The sequence below is a fragment of the Bactrocera latifrons genome, unplaced genomic scaffold (genome assembly GCF_001853355.1).
Source record: "Bactrocera latifrons isolate USDA-ARS-PBARC rearing strain unplaced genomic scaffold, ASM185335v1 scaffold_131, whole genome shotgun sequence".
NCBI classification, from domain to species: domain Eukaryota; kingdom Metazoa; phylum Arthropoda; class Insecta; order Diptera; family Tephritidae; genus Bactrocera; species Bactrocera latifrons.
The window spans coordinates 821,103-837,395 of NW_017534753.1; the positions used below are offsets into that span (position 1 = coordinate 821,103).

The 16,293-nt window shown below is 33.2% G+C and overlaps 2 protein-coding genes across 9 annotated transcripts in view; one reads left to right on the top strand and one right to left on the bottom strand.

Moving 5' to 3' along the window:
- The first annotated feature begins 408 nt into the window (after window positions 1-408).
- On the top strand, window positions 409-3,966 carry LOC108964994 (dolichol kinase). 2 transcript variants are annotated; one of them, XR_001993064.1, is made up of 6 exons: window positions 409-646; window positions 826-1,306; window positions 1,364-1,543; window positions 1,597-2,068; window positions 2,131-2,711; window positions 3,596-3,966. XR_001993064.1 is itself a non-coding variant. In XM_018927095.1 (5 exons), exons 1-5 carry the CDS (start codon window positions 546-548, stop codon window positions 2,346-2,348), a joined length of 1,452 nt encoding a protein of 483 aa, XP_018782640.1. In that variant the 5' UTR covers window positions 409-545; the 3' UTR covers window positions 2,349-2,784. The 2 variants fall into 2 exon arrangements, 1 of the variants encoding a protein (XP_018782640.1); XM_018927095.1 differs by lacking the exon at window positions 3,596-3,966 and having other exon boundaries at window positions 2,131-2,784.
- Window positions 3,967-4,466: 500 nt separating this feature from the next.
- The window catches only part of LOC108964995 (myosin heavy chain, non-muscle), a 46,555-nt gene continuing 34,728 nt past the window's right edge, over window positions 4,467-16,293 (bottom strand). For 4 of the 7 annotated variants that reach the window (XM_018927098.1, XM_018927097.1, XM_018927100.1 and 1 more), the window contains exons 7-14: window positions 15,957-16,100; window positions 14,234-14,326; window positions 11,172-13,911; window positions 10,646-10,950; window positions 9,028-9,558; window positions 7,669-8,964; window positions 7,442-7,605; window positions 6,192-6,318 (exon numbers count right to left, since the gene is read on the bottom strand). In XM_018927098.1, coding sequence (XP_018782643.1) covers window positions 6,192-6,318; window positions 7,442-7,605; window positions 7,669-8,964; window positions 9,028-9,558; window positions 10,646-10,950; window positions 11,172-13,911; window positions 14,234-14,326; window positions 15,957-16,100 — 5,400 coding nt within the window. Of the gene's footprint in view, window positions 6,319-7,441; window positions 7,606-7,668; window positions 8,965-9,027; window positions 9,559-10,645; window positions 10,951-11,171; window positions 13,912-14,233; window positions 14,327-15,956; window positions 16,101-16,293 lie in introns of all 7 variants that reach the window. The other 3 variants (XM_018927103.1, XM_018927102.1, XM_018927096.1) reach the window with 2 other exon arrangements.

Here is a 16,293-nt window from a genome sequence, read left to right on the forward strand (position 1 = left end):
ATGGTGAGGTTGGCTTTCACACATCACAAATTTGTTAGGTAATTGTGAGCATATGAGCTTTTGAAATCACGCCAGCATACGGAAAACTTTACAAATAACAAAAACCTCATAATAGTGAGGTGCGGATTTTTGTGAGGACATTAGAATCGGGCTATATATATGGCCTTTATATAACATATTTTATAAGTTTATATAATTTCAATTGAATCTGGTAATTTCCACCTTATTGATATTTGTATATTTAGATTAGTTAACAAGATTTATAGATAACAAATACATTTATAGAAATTCAATGTGCTGGAGCAACATCGTTTGTAATGAACTATGGCTTTATCGATTTAAGTCATTCTCAATATTAATGTCTCATTCTTTTCAACTGTGAATGAATTTTGGTAGTAAAAAGAAGCATTGCTCTATGTTGAAAATATTTAGTTTTGTATTTCTTTAAGATTAATTGAACCACACGGAAAGTAAATACGAAGGCATTCTTTCGGCAAGTAAATACAATAATAAATGACAAACATTTTTTACGAGAGCACATAAAAATGGGGATAGAAAAAAACGAAGTTGTTGCAGAATCAAGTGAAGATGATAGTGGAGTTGTGCACACAGGAAACGGAAGAATTTCAAATTCCCTATTTGTAAGGTACAAATATAATTACGTTGCATGGACACTAATGACTATTAGTGCACCTTTCATCAATACCATAGTAGCGACTGATAACATCATCACCTCATTTATAATCTTAGATAAGGTTATGCTATCGCTTCATACGTTAAGATGTGTTGAATAATATTTTATGGTTTTATTATTAACATTACCAGACCGAACGCTTCTCCTGGTTACTGGCTGTGTTTGCTACTTCCACTTGCCTTTGCATCAAACTTAATACACGAAAACAAATGTAATGGACAAGTTTCCACGCAACCCATACTCACAATTGCCGCAATCGGTATGAGCATAGATACCCTCTGTTTGTTTCTGTATATATTCTGCAAGACGGGTTTGCTGCTGAAACTATTTATTTCATTTGTACCTGGCTTTATTACCGCAATACTATACAAGGTTTTATTGCAACAGTCATGGAGCTATGGACTATTTTGGGGCTTTATCATAACCTTCATTTATCAGAATTCTTATATTCGTGTGCTACGTGGATTACCCGGTTGCTTTAGTTTTGGCGAGGCATCTATACTCGTTCAGGGGTTGATGCTTTTCCTATTAAATGTAATTTTAAAGTTTTTTACTTTATTGCTGAAAACTGAAAACAGGAGTACATTTGAAGATCTAAATATTATAATGATGGTTTGTAAATAAAAATTAAACGTTATGTATTTTTAACATTTTATTTTATTTTTTCAGTGTGCACTAACCTATCTTTTTGCGATGTGTGGATTACTATCGGCTGTCAAAGTTCTACGTGAGCCTACCTACTTTTATGCTTTAATGTTTATTTTAGTTATAGGCGTAACAACCACTCCTATTACGGATCCAGTGCCAATAACTTTCTTATTTATTTTTATAGTACAAGACCAAGTCAGGGTAAGTTTAAATAATTTTGCAATTCGAAATTTGGGATAATTTTGAATTTACAGGTATACATAGTTGTTTTCTACGTAATAATGGTGGTGTTGACAATTTTGACTGTGTGGTGGCAAATTGCCAATGAGGAAAAAGCTTCCACAAGAATACGAAAAATATTTCATGCACTTATTGTGCTTGTGTTCATACCTGGAATAATTTATCAATGTAGTTTTCTATATATTGCTACAGGAGTAGCTTTTGCAATTTTTACTGTTTTTGAACTAATTCGTGTTTGCAACATACCGCCTTTGGCTATACCTTTGCGCAGAGCATTTGCATCATTCTCCGACGAAAAAGATGCTGGTTTGCTCGCATTAACACCATTCTGTCTGCTTATTGGCTGTTCCATGCCTCTTTGGATAAGCTCTTGTCCTTGTGGGGAAAATGAGTTACTTTCAATTTTAGCTGGAGTTCTGACAATCGGATTCGGCGATACTGCTGCCAGTGTGGTTGGTTCGAAATTTGGTCGCATTAAGTGGCGTAGTAAGTATTTATAATTTATTCAATAAATTTGTAACACGATTTTAACATAATTAATTTCGTAGGTTCGAAAAAATCTTTAGAAGGCACTTTAGCATTTATTGTGATAACTTTTTTGGCAACAATGTTTTTAAACTACTTTGGTTATACTAAATTGTCGCCTATGAAGTGGTTTAGCACATTAACAGCAATATTAACAACTTCCTTGGTTGAGGCGCATACAGATCAAATCGATAATTTAACCCTTCCCATAATATTTTATATAATTGTGAATATATTTTAAGATTAATTACCGTCTTGACTGAAAAGTACTTAGAATTTATTTTAGTTAGGTATACAACTTTTAAATATTTAGATATGAAAGTTTTAGTCCAATAAACTGAAAAGTCAGAATTTGGTAAAGAAAATTATTTTTACATATGTACTAATACAGTACTATGTACATATATTTAAATTGATGATCCCACCATAATAATTATTCTATATTCCATATATGGGTAATGTAGTAGATGTCATGAATTCAGAACATACCAATGTTTCAAACAGAAGCTGTATCGAGTTTGCGAGTATACGAGTAACTAAAACTAGTTTTGTCGGTTTTGTTATCAGAACAAAGCAAGAATATAGTCGTTAACAGAATTGAAATGTAAGTTAAGAAAATAATTTTTTATTTTTATGAATTAAGCTATCTATTTCTATAGGTAAAAATATAAGATATATATATATATATATATATATATATATAAACAAAATGGTATAATTATAGAGTTAATGAAAAGAATTCATATATTTTAAGGCATTTATAAAACGTAATTTAACATCATAAAAAATGCATCTTTATTTATTCGATAATGTAATATAAATCTGTAAAATAAGCAAGTAAATACATTCAAGAATACAAGTAAAAGTATTAAATATTCACTTACGATTCCCCTCGGACATCTAGGGGTTACTACGAAATCTTAATCTTTTATCTTTTCGTTTCTTTCTTTCTTACTTCAATTAAATAAGAGATAAAATTGCCCAACTCAGTTTAATACAATTGCTTTCATATTTATTGTTTTGGAAGTTTTATCATAGTAGCAAACAGCGGATTGGTTGTCGTTTGTTCGTAAAAACGAAATCCAATCAGATCCTGTGACACCATTGGAAACCAGAATTGATCAGTCATTAATTTACCCTAGAACTCGTATATTATATTAATATAACTTTATGGTTTCCGTCATACATTTCGATAATATTGTGAAACATACCATATAACTTCTTAAACTATTTATGGGAACATAATGTTTTAGACAAAATATTAGTACTTTCCAAAAATTGTAAAAATCAATCCATATTCACAATTGCGTCGTGTAACGGTTTGATTTAATTTGCAACCTTACTCATTTTCTCTCGTTTTATACATTTACGTACGCCTTAAGATATTATGTAAATTTTGTCGTTATAGTTTTCAGTTTGCATTAAATTAAACTTACATAATTCTACTTAAAACGCTTATTTTAAATTTCTATGGCAACGCTATTCCAGCTTTTAAGATGTGGGTAGGATGGATATGACTATGCTTTCAATTAAAATGATTTGAAGGCAATGGTGATTAGGATAAAGTGGTACCGCATCCGAACTGCTCGTAGGAAAGAATGGTCGCATCTAAAAATAAAATTGTATTCTATATTTGACACCCGACATATCTTTCGATTTGATTCTAAAGAAAATGTTTGACAATTTGCAAGCTAAGCTTCCAATTTCTAAAAACGTTCAGTACTTCTACTGGAAAATGATTTTTTTAATCAATTTTATATGCAATACGCCACCTCATAAAATCTTCCAATATAAAAATTGTGTATTCTTCGCTGACAAAGTTGAGAAGATGGATTACCGAAAACGTTGTTGCAGTGAGAAAAACAATATAAAGATTTGTTATTTATAATTTTTAATATTTTCTATAGATAAAAAATATTTTTCAGTATTTATTAAATTATAAAGAATAATGTGATTTTTAGTTATAAACATTTAATATTGGTAATACAATTTTTATAATGTTAAACGAAATATAAAAAAAAATTAAATCTTATATCTAATATAGAGTTATTTTCTCTTTTATGTCATTATTATTTATGTTTAATTACGAAGAAAGTATTAGAAATATGTAAAAGGTATATGAAATATATGTCTTAAGTACAAAATATAAATTGGAAAACTGTATGCAAACAGGCAATTGTGAAATTGTGTTATTTTTAAGAATTAGCGCCCATTGCCTGCTTCAAAAGCACAAAAATTTCTTATACTGAAGTTGAACAATTACTCCGCATTCGTTTTACTCTTAGTAGTTAAGTTAATTTTTATAACAAATAAGTGTAAGGCGAACATTTAAGTCTCAAATAAAACAATTGTCGCATACTATCGACTAATTACGATGCAATAAGAGAGACTGTAATATAAAGAGGCAACACAAGATATTTTTCAAATTTAAAAATTAACAGTATATATGAATACATCACTGTTGGACGTGGAGTTATATTGATTTGAACGACAGATAAATAAATGGCACATTGCAGAGCATAACAACAAAATATATTTTATATGATATGGGGCGACAACTTGAAGACATATGTATGTACATATAAGTACGTACGTCTTTAAAAACACTTAGAGAATACATAACGTTTTCAAGCTAGAAATATATTAATTCCAGTTAAGATTAATAATGTGACGTTATATTCGGATACTGAGTTCGTTCAATTTCATGTAAACCATAACTCAATTATATTAGGTTGTGTGATAGCCCAAAATGTCAAAATCAGCTATTTTGTTTTTATGATTCAAAAATATATTTTTCAAAGATTTCAGTCAATGAAAATGTTTTTTTTTAGTGATAACGGAATACGAATAGATTTTAAACAACACAAAATCATCATGTTTTTTATACTTATGTACATTTGACATATGCATATGCGCATACATTGCAAGAACGGCGATAAGTAGATATATAAAGTTTATATGAATAAGGATTTTGCTGTAGATTATACTACATTACAGAGCAAGTGTGTATGTATATGTATGGATCATCGTCACTGAAATATCAAAAGGCACTCAACACTCCTTTAAATTTGTTTTCTTTTATGCATATAAACACTATTTATATGGGAATGAATGGGAAATATAATGAATAAAGAATACTCAATTGTGAAATATTACGATTGATATGATTTTATTCTGGCCTTCCTACATGTTAATATCGTATGTGCATATGTACACATATTTTGCTGGATAGATCAATGTATAATTACAGCTGAATTTTTATTTTGAATCCCTTTGGAGTGATGCCATCTCTTATTATATAAAGTGGCATTCAGAAATGTTTCAATAAGTTGCATCATATCTCTGCTAATCAATTTATTTTATGAACAGTGTAGGCAATTCGTTAACAGTATCATATTAGCTTGCCACCCAATTAAGGTTTTTGATAAATTCTGATAAGATTTGGTATTAAAGAAGCTATTCCAAGAAGACAAAGAAAGGAAGGTATTATCAATATTTACTATCCTCACCTCATGCTCAGACATATGCAAAAGTAGTATATGTTAGATTTGACCAATTTAAGGATTTGGAAAATCGCAATGCGCTGAACGACTGTACACTGTGAATACTGAGTACATAATGTATGAAATAAATGTTATAATTCCCATGTTACCATTTTTTTATTACTTTATTTTTATCTTAATCTTATAAATGCAATTTTCCGTAATTACTCGAATACTCGTTTGTAGGCTCAGTTTTCATCATCAATTTCGTAGTTGTATAAAATGTTTACGTAATTATGTTAAGTTAGGGTATGCATGCTCGTAAATTGTACGTCAATGCTTAAAAGGAAATGTATAAAATGACGTTGCGTATAAAAAGTGTACAAATGTTTCTAATCGTTAATCAATTCATATTTCGATGTGTTTATTCATATTTCCGAATTGATGTGTTGGGTGTGAGAGTGAATGCTCTTTTCCAATACGTTTTACATTTTAGTTGCTGCTAACAATAGTCGGCAGATAATGGAGTGTTTGATTTTAACAAAAATACAAATTTCTTTCGTATATTAATACAATTAAAAAATTAACTTCCAATTAATACATTAATTTCCCGAGTCTTCTCCATCTAATGATTCATCTTGCACCGAGGAACTATCATCGCCCCGTTTCGACGATGATGGTGTGCCAGTCAAGCGGCTCGAACTTAAACCAATACCTCCACCAGCTCGCCTGCAAAAAAAATAAAGCATTATAAAAAGAGATCAAATGAGAGAAGAAATCTTAACCAACACTTTTGCATGCTCAAAACAAAGCATAATCAAAAGATTTGGTTCTTCTTTAAGACAATTATGATTCATACAAATAATGTACAAATGTTTGCTTTGGTCTGCGGGGAATGATTCCTGTGGCATGCGGGATAAGTAATGCTGTGTTATATGAGCGTTATCAAACAAAAATAGCATGCTTCCATTCAATAACGCTTACAGTTATAATACTTTTTTAGAATCGACATATTTTTATTACGAAAAAGGTATGGGTATATACATTTTAGTACAAATCTTCTACGATAATAGTCACTTTAGACTGTAGATAAAAATAACATAAAACTTTTTATTATATATGGGATTTATAAACGAAACTTCGAAGAAAAACAATCAACACTTTCCTAATGTATTCTTCCTCTTGTTAGCGTAATTCGAATGATGTAGACAACATAAATGGATAAAGAAGTGCTGACCTAAATAATCTTTAGTACGTTGCATACGTTACGCCATAACTTTTATATTTAGTCTGATTAAATTAAAACAAAACACAATATATGTCAATAATTCTATTCTCTGTGGTTGGTTATTTGAATCACTTTCAAGATATTTAAAAACGAAATATAAGTTTTTTTGAGATAAGGGAATTATGTAAGTTCATTTCAGTATTTAAGTTGGCTTGTGATATCTGTGGATAGGGTCAAATAATCTAAAATACGTGCGAGAACTCAGAAAGGCAAAACAAATTAGACACCCTTACATTTTAAACTTTTCCCCATTTTAAATATTTTTAACCGCCGCTTTACAAGCCTTCACAATTCATTATAAGTGAAGCGTCCTTCTTAGGTGAATAGGCTTTAGCCTTTTCCGTTTCTGCCACTTGCATCGATCTATAGTTTGGCATTCAAATGGCATTTTTAATTTTATTTTAAATTGTTTAAGCATAATCATCAATGAACATGTGAAATAACTATACATTAAAATTGAGAAACTTGTAATTGGTGAAAAATATATATTAATATAATTTCTCTGAATATTTATGACTATAATGTATGTTTCTAGATCTATGTTTTATTAATGGTTTTCCTTACCTTAATTTTGTTTTTAGGGAGTTGATCTCCCTGTTCATTGCTTCCTGACTTTCAATCATATCCTCACATTCACGTTGATATTTGCGCTTTTGTGTTTTTTCCTTCTGCAATTCCTCTTCGGTTTCGTCAAGATTTCGCTTAAGTAGCTTCATGCGACTATTAAGCTATATTAAGAATAATTTTATTAGTATAATTCGTAACTAATTGTCATATTTACAAGAACGTACTTTATCGATTTGCTCCTTGTATTGATCAGCATGGCGACGTTCATCTTCAATATTCATTGTTAGCTCTTTAACCTTTTTATCCATTTTGCGATTGGCTTTCTGTTGCAACAGGCGTTCTTTTCCTTCATTTTCTAACTGCTCTTCAAGATTGGCTATTTTCGCTTCCAGCGTTGCGATTGTAGCCTTTACTTTAGTGCGCTGTGCCGTCTCAATCTCGGTTAATTTGGCTTTGAGTTCTTTGTTTTGGCGCTCAAGTAATGCACGAGTATTTTCATTCTTTTGAGAATTCGATTTTTCATTTGCCAACTCAGTCGAAAGTTGCTCAATGGATAACTGCGCCTTACGACTACGATCTAATAGCAATTCTGAATTAGATTGTTCTTCTTCCAATTCTTCTTCCAACGTAGCGATTCGAGCCTCTAATCGACGTTTTTCATCAATCATAAGTGAACCTTTGCTGGCGTTATTTGCAATTTCTTCGGCGAGTTCATCACGTTCGGTTTCGGCAGAACGACGAGCTCTTTCGGAGCTTGCTAAATCTTCTGTTAATTGGAGTAGCTCCGCCTCCAAAGCTTTAACTTTACGTTCAGCTTCTTTACTTGCAGCTTGTAACTCTTCTTTCGCTGCCTTGGCTTCCTCAGCATCGCGCAAAGCATCCTTAACTTGGGCTTGAAGTTTTTTAGCATGTTTCAACGCGTCTTCTTTGACCTTGTTATGCATTTCCATTGTTGTTTCCATCTCCTTTAAATCCCCTTCTAGCTTCTTCTTTGCTGCAACAGCAGCAGTGCGCTGTTTTCGTTCCTCATCTAACTCGGCCTCCAAGTCACGTATTTGTTTAATAAGACCACGGCGCTTCTCTTCCGCTTGCTCTTCCTTCGCTTGTAAATCTCGCTCGAATTGTGAACGCAATGCTTGCATATTCACTTCCAGGCGCAACTTGGCATCTTCGGTCAATTGTAAATCGTCTTCAAGTTCTTCATTTTGGGCCTTCAATTCAGCCAACTGGGACTCCAATGCACGTTTGGCTTTTTCTAGCTCATGTACGTTTTTATCCGCAGTACCTTGCGAATTTGCCAAATCATCTAGTTCGTTCTGAAGCACTTTTCTTTTGTTTTCTAAATCTTCGATTTTATCGTAAGCTGCATCTAATTCACGAGTTAGTGAAAGCACCTTTGTTTCTTTTTCGCGGGCTTCACGCTCTGCAGTGTCACGCTCTTGAGCTATTTGCTCCGAAATGGCTTTTTCCTCCGCAAGTATTTTATCGAAATTCTTTTGTTTCTTCTCCAGGTCAAGCACCTGTAAAAACGAAAGCAAAAATTAAATACGTTTTCGAACATTCAAAAATTCAAATATCAATACCTTTGTACGTTGTGCCTCCAATTCAATGGTTGTGTCCTCCAGTTCCGACTGTATCTTCTTTTTACTTTTGTCTAAACGATCATTTTGAGCTATCAATTCTTTAACTTGTCTTTCCTGGGCTTCAAGCTCTTTATTCAAACGTTTTTTGGCCTCCTCTAATTCTTTAGCCAGATCGGCATCCTCTTCTGCCTTTTTCTTAATATCCTGCATTTGTGCGGTTAACTCGACCAATTTTCTTTCATAGTTACGCTTCGACTCTTCATCCTCTTCTAGTTGTTCCTGCAATGCTTCTTTTTCTGATTCTAATTGCCTCAGTTTTGAGCTCAACGATAACTTTTGCCGCGTCTCTTCCTCAAGTAATTGTTGCGCCTCTGTGAGTAGAGATTCCATATTACTAGCAGATTTTATAGCAGTCGATGCTTTCAATTCAGCTTCTTCCAACTGATTCGTTATATTTTCTGCCTCCTGTTGCAATTTTGTGCATTTCTCTTGGAGTTCCGATCGGGCACGTTCGATTTCAGCTAGTTTTACCTACACATTATTAATATTTATCAATTAGGTATATTGTACAGTACATATGTATATACAAACAAACATATGTATATATGAATGTAGAGTAAATAATATCATTATATGAGTAATACATAAATTTAACAGAAATTCAACTAGTTTTTATATAACATCAAGTAGTCCGATCAGTCTAAACGTTCAAAGCGAACGGTAAATTATATCATAAAAATACCTCAGGCAAAAATTGTAGAACATAAAATTACCTATGAAATTGCTTTTTACTCATATCTTAAATATGGCTTAGAGGATTTTAGCTGCCTTTTTTTGTGAAGAAGAATATGCTTGAAAGAATGTAGATGCTCTAATTGTGAAATCGAGATTTTATGCGCACACAATTTATGTAGCTATAATTTTAAATTGAAACTGCAAGCACTGCTAAGAATACGACACGACGAATATTATTGGAAATGATATAAAGGTAGTCTATAAACCACAAAACTCGGAGCTGAGAAACTGGATACATCCAGTTTGGTTAACATGATAACAATGCAATATGGATATAGGTATGCCACTGTAACAGCAAGCGATAATTCTTACATACACAAATACATACGAATTGTATTCAGAAATTAATATATTGATATTTGGAGAGTACAATTGTCATTTTTTGATTACGTCGATATATATTACATGCCCCGGTACGATACAATTTTCGGCAGTTCATTGCTTACTTTGCCTATAGTAGCCGCTAAGGTTAGACGTATTTTTATGAACTTGCGATTTTCGTTTTGTCGTAAATTCTTGGCCAAAAACAATACGGTGACTATGCATCAGTCGCCATATTCACCAGACATGGCTCCGTGTGACCTATTTCCGAAAATAAAGAGACACTAAAGGCTTCTCTAAAAATCGGGTTTGAGAAAGAGCATAAGTGCTTAATTTCGAATGGGGATTATTTGGAAGGCGTCCACATAAAAGCAGACGTTTGAATAAATATTTTGTTTCAAAAAAACGAAAATGCCCGTTATTTTTTAGCACACCTCGGATATACTCTTACGATTACTATATATATGGCCTAAATATATACATACAAATTTAAATGTTATACCTGAAGTTCAGCAATTTGCGATTCCGCTTGTTTTCTTCGGCGATCATTTTCTTGACGTGAACTATTAACGCTACGCAATTCGGTAGCTAAATCTGCATTTTCCGCCTCCAAAGTGCCCTTCGATTTTTCCAGCACTGCTTTTGCTTTGCGCAAGTTTTCTAATTGATCATTAATAGCATTCAGTTCTTGTGAATGTTTGTGCCGCATTTCAGATAAAAAGGATTCATGATTGACTGCCTCATCTTCTAGTGATTTCTTCAGGGTGGCCAGTTCTTGTTCCCGTTTTGAACGTAACTCTTGTTGCGCTACAAGGGAGATAGAAAAGCACGACATTCAATTCAATTGTATAATAAAAAATATATATATTCAGAAAATATACGTATATGTAGTATATGCATATAAAAATAAATACCTCAAATATTTGTATTTTAGAACAAATAGTCATGTGAACAGCTTTCATAACTTATTGATCAAAATTTCAATGGTATCTTGTGCCTCATTCATACAAGAGATTTTCTTTACTCACCAGCTGTTGTATCCAAAGAGTCTAGGAGTTCGTTTTTCAGTGCCTCCAGCTCCTCGCCTAAATCTCGGCGTATTTTTTCTGCCTTCGCTCTAGCAGCCTTTTCGGCTTCCAAGTCTTCCTGAATTTCCGCCAATTGTGATTCTAATTCGCGCTGCGCCTTTTGCGCAGTGGCTTTTGCCGCAGATTCCTCGTCGATACGCATTAGGGTTTGCGTCAACTCCTCTTCACGTTTCACCAATTGTGTTTGCATATCCTCCACTTGAATACGACGCTCATTTAATTGCTCCTTCAAGTCGGCCACTTCGGTTTCAATTTTACGCTTGGAACGATCGGATTCTTGCCGTTGTTGCTGGTCTTTATGTAATCGTTCTTCTAATTCAGCTATTGTAGCTTCATGCTTAGCTTTTAATTTACTTAAGTGCTTTGCTTTCTCCTCTTCCTCCGCTAATGTTTGAGAAAGGTCATTGGCACGTTCCTCTAGTATTTTCTTCTCTTTTAACAACTTCTGATTTTGATCATCAGTAACAGCCAAATCTTCTTCGTACTTTTTGATTTTAGCGTCTAACTGTACCTTTTCTAGTTGTAATTTCTGTCGAGCCGCCTCTTCTTCTTCCAATTGTTCTTCGAGATCTTGAATATTCAGCTCTAACTTCTTCTTCTCTGCTCCGAGTGCAAGTGACCTTTCTTCTTCCTCTTCAATACGCGCTTCCAATTCTTGCATCATATCCTCTAACTCTTGCTTGCGAGCCATCAAACGGGAACGTGACTCTTCAGCTTCAGCACAAAGTTCAATTTCAGCTTGTAATTGTTCAGCTAATGTGGTCTTCTCCTCCAGAGCTTGTTGATATTTACGTTCATACTCCTGTGTGCTTTTCGCCAAAACATCTAGTTTTTCACGCACCTGTTTAAGTTCATCTTCTTTTTGTACTAGTTTTTCTTCTTGTTTAGTTACTTCTAACAAGGGCTTTACTTTTGTGTATAGGCGCCACCACTGCCAGTTGCGTAACTTCAGATATGCCGCACAATTTCGTTGTATTATACGGATTGCGTTTAACTGTTGTAGACGTTTTTGGTAATTGCGGCGTGCTAGATAGCCACGACAGAACGCTTGAAAATTCACAATTAAATCGGTGATCTTGTAATCACGTTCTTCTTCTAGATGAGCCAAAACGCCTGCTCGGAAAAAAATTTTCGACTGACCAACTCTAAACAGGTTCGTGTCCAATTCTAAAGCTTGAATCATTTTCTCGCATGCTTTCTTCCCGTCCATGAAGCCTTTGGGTATAACGTTGGGTGTAAGTAGTTCATAGCGTTGCCGGAACTCTTGGAAGGGAATGCGATTGGGGAAGCCCTGACGACAAATACGAATACCTTCCAATACACCATTGCAGCGTAACTGATCTAAAACCAAAGGCGCATCTATTTTGCCAGCACGCTTTTCATGATTTGGAATAATGCAACGGACAAAGTTTGGATTTGTATTTCGTAAGGTATCCATTAGTTTGGCAAGTTGTTCTTTGTACAAATGTGATACAGTTCGGAACATTCCCTTACGGGTGCGGGCACCAAATTGAGTGTCGGTTAAAGCTTGTTGAGCCATACCCACAATTTCAGCGTCCTTCCAAATATTCACAACAAAAGGATCCTGCGATGCTTGCAACAGCGAAACAATATTTTCATTCAACGGATCCATATTCTTCATTAACCATTTGGCAGCCGAGTAATCAACCTTGCCAGCATAGTGAACAATAGCAAAGTCAGCTATGCCTCGAAAATCTGTTTTCAAAAATTTCGGATGCATGGAATGTGCTGATACAAGTTTGTCAACAAACGTTTTGTCTGTAGCCTTTGGGAACCAACATTCTTCGTCCAATAATGCCATTATACCGCCAGGTTTATCAATTAAATCAATCGTTGGTTGTAGATCTAATCCAAAGTCAATAAATTTCCATTCAATACCCTCCCGTTGATATTCCTCCTGTTCCAAAATGAACATCGTGTGATTAAAGAGTTGTTGCAATTTTTCATTGGTATAATTAATGCAAAGCTGTTCGAATGAATTCAATTCGAATATCTCAAAACCAGCCATATCAAGTATACCTATAAAAGATGCACCCTGGCGTTTGGTACGATCCAACGATCGGTTAATACGGTTTACCAACCATTTGAACATACGTTCGTAGCAGGCTTTGGCAATAGCTTCCACAGCGAATTCTACTTGCTCTTTTGTTTGCGCTTTTGTAACGAAATCACGGCCCACCTTAATACGGGGTGTTAGGAAGGCTCTTGTCATATCGGTTACACTTAAACCAAGTAAATGAGCAATCTTTTGAGCCACAGTGTTGTCTGGAAGCGTTGCTTGATCATTATTACGCTCTTGTCGGAATTTCATACAGCCAAATAACAGTACAGCACTAACTATGCGGAATATAGAATTGAAGTCTTCGCTGGTCATTCCCATGATGTTCATAGACTTAACTGTTGCCTGAAATTCAGCAAAATCATCTACGCCAGGCACAGGTAGGCTTCCATTTGAAAGAAACGGGTATGATTTGATATCGTCGAGTATGAACTTTTCTCGTTGTTCCGGCGATGCACCGGCAAGTAATTGATAAAATATGTGGAAAGTTCGTTCATCCTTCGCTTGGCGAATTGCACGAGATTTTTCCAACAGGTAAGTTTCAATATTCGCACCCGAAATATAACCCGACGCATCGAAGTTTATGCGTATAAATTTACCCTAAATATGGTAAACATAGTCATTAAAACTGCATAACAATTATTATAAATTAAAATAATAATAAGAATAATAAAAATAAACAAATATAATAAAAATTGTGAAGAATTAATAAGTGGTGGTCGACTGCCTATGAATTATTTAGCAACCGAAAAACAATTGTTGCCGTCCTCGACGATGTACATATTTCAAATTTTGATCAATTATTTAGTTCGAGCAAATTAACTTTGAAAAAATGTTTACATTGATTTTTAATACTTAAGCCCTTACATATATAAAAGTATCAGTAGTGCAATTATGTTTTATTTTTTAAATGGATACTTACAAAACGAGATGAATTATCGTTTTTTACAGTCTTCGCATTTCCAAAAGCTTCCAATATAGGATTAGCTTGCAAAAGTTGTTGTTCCAGTTCACCCTGTGTAATAAATCATTTTCATTAGTTTTTTATTTACGATAATTAGGTCAAATCAAATTAATTGACGATCTTTCGAATATAAACTATTTATAAAATTAAGGCAATATATTGAAAAATTAAAATTATATTGATGACTTGAATGGATGGTTTTAAGTATGTCGGCGTGTAAACATTCCTTGGCCTCCCTCATTGGGAATATGGACAAAAGCTTAAATAAATCTCCAAAATAGTTTTCTTCGTTATTTTGTGACTTATCTGATACGTCCATGCATGTCTTCAATATAATTATTCAATATTCACTGAACCGTGCATATAAAAATTATCTAATGTTAATTACAATTTTTTGGTGTTCTCGTTGTACATTTGCAGAGAAACAAACTACTTATCACAACTAAAAAGAACAAAATATTTAGTATTAAATATGAAGATTCAATTAAAAATGGAACTATCAGGGGTGTTGTGGAATCTGATAGTTTGATCGGATTCAAAAAAGCAGTAGGTGTCATGAATTCCGACATTATTGGTTTGATATTCGAAACACAATTTGTATCGGTAAGTTAATAAATCAAGTTCTTTTATTGTTACGAATTGATTTATCTTTACTTCTATAGAAGAAAACACTCGAAATGTCTTAGTTATTGGGTTTTGGAAAAAAATGCGGATATTTAAAGGGGGAGCCTGCTCGATCGATTTTTTGATGTTTTTTTTTTTTGGTAGGGAATGATTGATTGAAATTTCGAAGTGTTTATAGTTATATATTTAAACATCACCCGAACATTTTTTGGATACGAATTCTTTGATATTGTGCCTTAGGGAAGCAATTGCCCGATGCATCTCGCGTTTGCAATTGTCGGACGACAGGAAGGATGCAGGTCGCAATTTCTATCGGAAACGAAAAATTCAAAAAAACTCATATTTGTTAATAACTTATGTATGTATGTATGTTCAAGTTGAACTAAGAAAATCCCAAAAAAGTGTATAATCCTAAAAAAAAAAACAAATTTAAATTAAAAAAAATTGTTTTTGGCCAAAAAATGTTACTTTATGTTGTTTAAACATATGTTCAAACTTAACTTTTCTTAGTTTTTTTTTTGTTTAAAGAAAGGATAATTTAACTTTGCCCCGATTCCATACGTTTATTTTTTTTTCAATCCTGCTCGCCAATTAAGAAAAGTCGTAAAAATGAAAAAACGAAACAAATGCGTCGTTATTCATTCGATGAATGTTATCTCTTAAAATCTTTCTTTAATTCGGAACTCATTAAAAACTTTAATAGGATTGCTTCCAAATATATTATTTTGTAAGTTTTGTCACATTAGTAAACACCTGGTTCGAATATTGGTTTTGATATGTTCGAAAAGACGAAAATCCAATCAGATTCTGTGTCACCATTTATAATTAGAATTCTGACAGCTAAGCAATTCTGTCTTGGATTCCACAACATCCCTGTATAATTTTTACAAAACCATCCTCAAATATTAGTGTACTTACATATGTATATGTAAATGCTTAGATAAGTGTATAATATCCGTATGAGTGCTTTGTATTTACATATATATATAAATCAGCACAAAACTACCAAAATGGTCTACTTGCAATAGATGTATTGATATAACAACTACGAAAATACCTTCGACATCATACATCGGCATCCAATATTTTCTTTCAATTTGGGAACTTCTTTTCGAGTTTCCTTCTTAATACAAACAGAATCTGATACACCATGAACATGACATTTGATTTTATAACTTTTCTTCGCATTAACTTGCAAATTCTGTAAAATTGGAATAATTGGCTTTAATTTCATGAATATATTCAATGCCAATTAAAAAGTCCAGTTCGAAAAGATAGTTCGAGTATGTCTGTCTTGTTCAAGATAGTGTAATATTAATTGCATTTATTTAAATGCATTCTGCCTGTCTATTTGTATAATAAAAAATATTATAGGGGTGTTGCATTTATTTAAG

Coding starts and splice junctions, on each gene's coding strand:
- LOC108964994 (XM_018927095.1), top strand. CDS start 546: ATGGGGATAGAAAAAAACGAAGTTGTTGCAGAATCAAGTGAAGATGAT. Junction 647..825: donor TCAAATTCCCTATTTGTAAG/GTACAAATATAA, acceptor TAACATTACCAG/ACCGAACGCTTCTCCTGGTT. Junction 1,307..1,363: donor ATCTAAATATTATAATGATG/GTTTGTAAATAA, acceptor TTATTTTTTCAG/TGTGCACTAACCTATCTTTT.